This window comes from Cupressus sempervirens, chromosome 6 (genome assembly GCF_028749045.1).
Source record: "Cupressus sempervirens isolate cs-2001-9-10 chromosome 6, ASM2874904v1, whole genome shotgun sequence".
NCBI classification, from domain to species: Eukaryota; Viridiplantae; Streptophyta; class Pinopsida; order Cupressales; family Cupressaceae; genus Cupressus; species Cupressus sempervirens.
Genome location: NC_143123.1, coordinates 172,096,270 through 172,102,074, shown reverse-complemented (window position 1 = coordinate 172,102,074; position 5,805 = coordinate 172,096,270). Strand labels below are relative to the sequence as shown.

Below are 5,805 nucleotides of genomic sequence, written 5' to 3'. Positions count from 1 at the left end.
CCATAATATATTTGTAAGAATAGATGACAACATGCAAAAGTGGAAACTATAATACTCATTACTAAGAGCTGTATTATCTTGTATTATCTGGTTTAGACTAAATTTATAGATGTTTTTTTCCATATATTTAAGCTCATAATAGGTACTAATATATTCCTATGCCAATGTGCATCTATCATATAACTAAAATGTTGTTTCTGAATTTAATTATATTAAAAAAATTATATTAATATTTTAGATCACACTTTATGATCCAACATCATAATAAAGAAAGAATTATTCAGAAAACCATTTTTTATCTTGATCATTGCTCTAAAAGAATTTCAATATATTTTATCTAATGATTACTTTAATCTACGACAATTAGCACTTAATTTTGATTTTTCTTATACAACCTCACTTCAGGTAACATCAATCTCAGATGAATCATATTGATTCGTTGGTCTTCGGAGAGTCATCTTTTACATGTAACTTACTTTCACTTCAAAACATAAATCATGTTTGTAGGCCACTGCAAGTATACAAAAATACAAGAGTTCTTACCACCCAAGACTCGATTACGTTTTCTTGTAGACAGTCTTACTGCTTGGGTATACCTTAGATGACCACATTGGTCTTGTGGACATGTAAAAAACACGTCATAAGGTGATTTACGTTACTGATAAACTGTACAATATAATTTCGAAGGAAATAAGCTCCAACTTCTTCTTTTGCCACAGACCATTTCAAAACTATAAGATCTTTTAGTGGACTTTTATCGCTATGGAAAAACCTACATTTCATATGTATATATACAAAATCTATCGGATGAATACTATACTTGGGATCTAATTCTAATGAGAAACTAAAGGCTCAGCCATTGATATTTGGCTTATGAATACACCATTCCTCACATATTCAGCAAAGTATATTATAAAAACATACCCAAAATGGATTCCTCTTGTTCTGCTTTCACTTATTGCTTCTCTGTGAAGATCTGACCTGATCCTGTTGCAAGAATGGGGGCACACCCTTCCTCATGCGTACACCATCACAGCATGAACACTGGTAGTAACATATCCAATCAATAGCCAAAACTAATTATAACTTATTTGTTCATTCACAAATTTGCAGTTTGTTCAAAATAGAAGGGAGCAGATTTATGAATCAAATCGATGCAACCAAGACAAACGAAAGATACCTTTTTTGTAAGGGTACCAAAACACAGAGGACAAGCAATAAAATGCACGGTGTCTAGTTCACATTTTATGGTTCCAGTAGATTGACACAGGTGGCATCTCTCTACTCCATAACCTGAACATTTGGTGCATTCTTCCTCCTGCAAAATTATTCTCATTCAGTTTTCTATTTGTAGCACAATTCCCAACAAGCCATGCAAGAAATAAATAAACCCCAAAACTCTTGTGGAAAACTGATTATATTTACATTAACTTTTTTCACATATACAGAAGTGTAGAAAATGAGATACATTCAAATTAAAAATGGGTTCATTGTGAAGAGGGTTATTAATTCAGTGGTAGAGAACTCTAATGGCAATGGAAAAAATTTAGGTTCAACTCTGAAAAATTTAGTATGGTATTAGAGACTAGATCACTAATGTGAGGCTAGTTTAAGATATCAGAAAATGTGCAGCCTGGCTCAAGAACTGTATTGGAAAATAAGTCTTAAATTAAAGATGGACTGCTCACTGTGATAGAACAACAATAAGAATGATAGATCTTAGATTTGACTTTTATTTAGACGAGAGGATCTAGTAGTTGAGCACCCTAACTTCACACTTCTCAAAATCTAGAATCGAAATTTCAAATCATTACCATTTTTTATATCAGTTCACTTGGCAAGTCCTATGTTTATTGCTAGGGTTTCAGGTGTTAGTATCAAATATAATGCCACACCAGCATGCTTTTTGGCAAGTTGTTTACAACAGCCTAATAGAAAAGTGAGAACGATACCTGTACAGTGAATCATGTTTTATTGGTGAGCTGATGTATCATGTATCATCACATAATTCGTAACTTTTTAGGGCTAAGGGATACATTTTGGTCAATTATGAATAGTCATCATAAACATAATAACTACAAAGTCACAACTATTGATACAATGTTGTAAAAAATATTACACATTTCATCAGTAAGTGTTATTACAGCTATTAGAACACACTCAACTATTAGATCTTCTCCCTAATCCATAAAAATTTAAGAAACAGAAGTATAATCAGTACATAACCCATAAATTTCACACCTTACAATTCTAAGAGGTAACCATTTTAATATACAGAATGATGGAAATGCATTTTTGTAGAACCCCATTAGAAAGGGGACACCATAGGCTCTATCCCAGTAGCATGGAAGTAAAGAAGGCTTTATCAATCCACTACATCAGGACTACACAGACTAACTCCGGTATATCTTGGAAATCAGTACCTAGAATTTGCATAAGAAACCAGAAGTGGGCTTTTTAACAATGGCTGACATAAGATTTTTTAAATGTTTCTTCGTTGATAGTGTTATCCAATTTCTGAGCTTATTCAAGACAAACTAGTCTATTATACGACACATGCTTATTTAAAGAATATTAACTCTGCGCTGTAAAACTAATTTTAAGTTTCGAGCCTGCCTTTATTATTAGATTCAGTAAGAACCAAGGCTAAAAACACTGAACTGCAGAAGAGCTGCTGAAAAGACCAAAAAGTGGGTTTTCCCACAATGTATTACAGTGTTTGAATTGTCATAAGAATTTACTTTTGAACTTTCCTCATTGATAGTAATATCCAATTTCTGAGCTTATTTGAGACAAACTACTCTGTTATAGGCCACATGTTTATTTAAAGAATATTACTTCTTCATAGGTTCAGTTAGAAGTGTAATGAAAAATAACGTAGTGCAGAAAATTGTAGAATTGAACTAATACACATGATATAGTATTTAGTATTTACATAAAAAAATTTGATTAGAATATATTAGTAAAAAACTATTGACCAATTTCTTAACTTTTATAATTCAAAAAATTTTCACAGTTATAAAAGTGTTCAAAATGTATGAACAACTATGACTTTGAGCATAATGACTGAGTCGTAGAGTGTGAAATATAGACCACTTACTAAAATTAGTAAGTATGATTCATACAACTACACATTAAACACTCCTAAAAATTACTATTTAAAACAAATTATCTACACAGCTTACTGTTTATAGTAAATAGACTCATATAAAATTACTAATTATACTCAACCCCTATTGATGACTCAACTACAACTAAATGATTATATAAATGACTTCACATTCCAACACGAAGAAGGTTTAAAAGACCAATCTACGGAGGAGCTGCTGAAGTCTTATAAAAATGACTGGAAAATATAATGACTGGAAAATATAACTCTTCAGAGAGTGGATTCTTTCCCAGCGTGTCTTAATTCTATGTTTCACTCTTTTGTTGTTTCTGTTTTTTTTGGTTTCCTTATCAGAATTTTTGTCCGTCTTAGCTTTATGGTTTGTTTTTGTACAGGGAATGGGCCCTTATTTCTCTATTTATTAACGATAGATAAGAATTTTTTGATTTATATAATAAATCAATTATATAAGGCCTTTGTATATGAATGAAGTGATTGATGGAATGACAAACTGCACCGATTTGATGTTTAAGTAAAGTGGGTTGGAGGGAAATGGCTATCTAGTTCTTAGAATCTATTAATGCAGAAGTTAACTTTGTAAATCATAATTTATTTATTGATACATTCTAGAGACTGAATAATCGTCTCAATCCCACAATAACGTAAGGCTTCCAATTGAGTGACTATAGACTCTTGAATTGCTTCAATTTTGCCACAATTCAGGGCAAGTCAAGCAAAGACATTAACATCATTATTGCCATATATCTTTGCCAATGGAACCTTATCTCATGTTGAAGAATGACCACAGCTTATGTCCTTGGGGTAACAATAATATGTGTTAAAGTTTAAAAACCTTTGTCTGAATTTCAGGGTGCATACCTGAGATGAATTTATCCCCAATAAAGAGGCTCCAGCAGTGGTGATACCCAAAAGTGCAAACACTAGCGCCATATACAATCCAGCCCCTCCTAGAATCCCAAACAAGGTCACAAAGCTTAAGATTGGATAAAAACACCTAGCCTAATATAAAATCTAAAGAAATACAGCAATAGAAATCCTCTAAAAGCTTTTTCCTTACCTGCAAATGGTTTTGACAACGTTACAGGAGGCCCTGTAGCTCCAACAATGTATCCACTGCTAGTCTGTACATCAAAACTATGTGACAGACTAAGGGAACGATTCCTTGTTCTAGAATTTCGTCCCCCTTTGTTACCTGAAGATCACGCTAAAACATCAATGGCATAAAAACAACAAAACTATCATAAATATTGAAATCATTGACTTAAAACTACTCTGGTCCATGCACATAAAACAAACCTTGAGCTTCTGCCACTAAACTGGTGGTCTGATTATCATTTGCAACTGCCTGAGAATTTACATAACCAGAAGACGAGGGTTTTGATGAAATTGGTTTGGGTTGTCCATCATCGTGCTTATAGAGTGCCCAAGAAGTGATCAGAGCATCTTCCATGGAGGAGCTCCTGAAAGACTCGCGTGAATTTACCTTGAGTGGGCTTCCGTGTCCGCCTCTCCCACGGCACTTAATTCTCAATTGAACTTTACATTTTTTTATGCCGATAATAGCTAGTCTGAAATGGGGTTTGAAACTGATGCAACAATTTTGGGCTCTTTCGCTGATAGCTCTTCTGGAATTGGGTCTAAAACTGATGCCACAATTTTGGGCTCTTTCACATAAAGACGATATTGATGATAAACTTTCATAAGCAAATGCCATAGCCTGTGAAGTTATTCAGCTATCTGTTTGACAAAATGACACGGAGAAATTTGGAATTGCAGTGAAGAAATGTGAAAAGAAAAAGAGCGTAGATTTTGGGTGAAAGAATGGATTTCTTTTCCCGCTTCAGATTCTTTTCCCTCTCCTCCACAATTCATTTCTATAAGGGACAACTGTTTTGAAGACGTGGCAATTTATAGACCAGGATGCCAGATATAGTTGGCAGTGGGGGATACAATCCAAAGATTGATGGTTCTTTGGATAATCTATTTATTTGTCTGGTAATTAGAAGAAAAGGAATTGGCGTTCATTCCACAAGAATGAGTGGCAACTAAAGAATGGCAGGGCATTGTTTTGTTTTATGCCTGTCCCACATGCACCGAGAACTTCGTTGGCTATTAACTCTGGAAATTATTGTCCAACGAGAAGAAAGAAACTGCAAGTGCCTATCAATATTTGTCATATTTGAGATCTTTGCCTAAACATTATCTATGTAGATATGATATAATAAATATATCTTACATATTGTGATGAATGTAGTGATAGGGATTTATTGATTTTATAAATAGAAATCAAAATTCCTATTGAACTTATTTTCATTGAATATCTTTAGTGCTTCTGTCCAAGTGTTTTGTTATTATTATTATATTTTATAGAGTTAAATTTATGAGCTCTTGTAAGCTTTATGGTTTGTTAGAAAATTGAATTGTGAAGTTGTATATATATATAAGAATAGTTAAAATTTTCAAGAATGCATATATATATAAAGGGATGTTAAGTTTATATTACTGATTAAGTGGTTAAAATGATATATGATTAATCTCAAGTCTCATATGTTATTCTTTTAGAATAACTAGTTATAACATAAATAACAATAATACATCATGAATGTTTCATAAATATTTCAAATCTAGTTCAATTCTATCAAATCAAACATCATACATTTGTTCAAGCTTCAAAT

The 5,805-nt window shown here is 32.7% G+C and overlaps 1 protein-coding gene across 1 annotated transcript; it reads right to left on the bottom strand.

The window, feature by feature from the left end:
* Nucleotides 1-400: 400 nt before the first annotated feature.
* On the bottom strand, nt 401-5,214 carry LOC149551802 (uncharacterized). Its single transcript, XM_089787290.1, has 5 exons — nt 4,427-5,214; nt 4,188-4,322; nt 3,989-4,077; nt 1,181-1,318; nt 401-1,044 (listed from the first exon to the last, which is right to left on the bottom strand). Exons 1-5 carry the CDS (start codon nt 4,842-4,844, stop codon nt 952-954), a joined length of 873 nt encoding a protein of 290 aa, XP_089643416.1. The 5' UTR covers nt 4,845-5,214; the 3' UTR covers nt 401-951.
* Between the last annotated feature and the right edge of the window lie 591 nt (nt 5,215-5,805).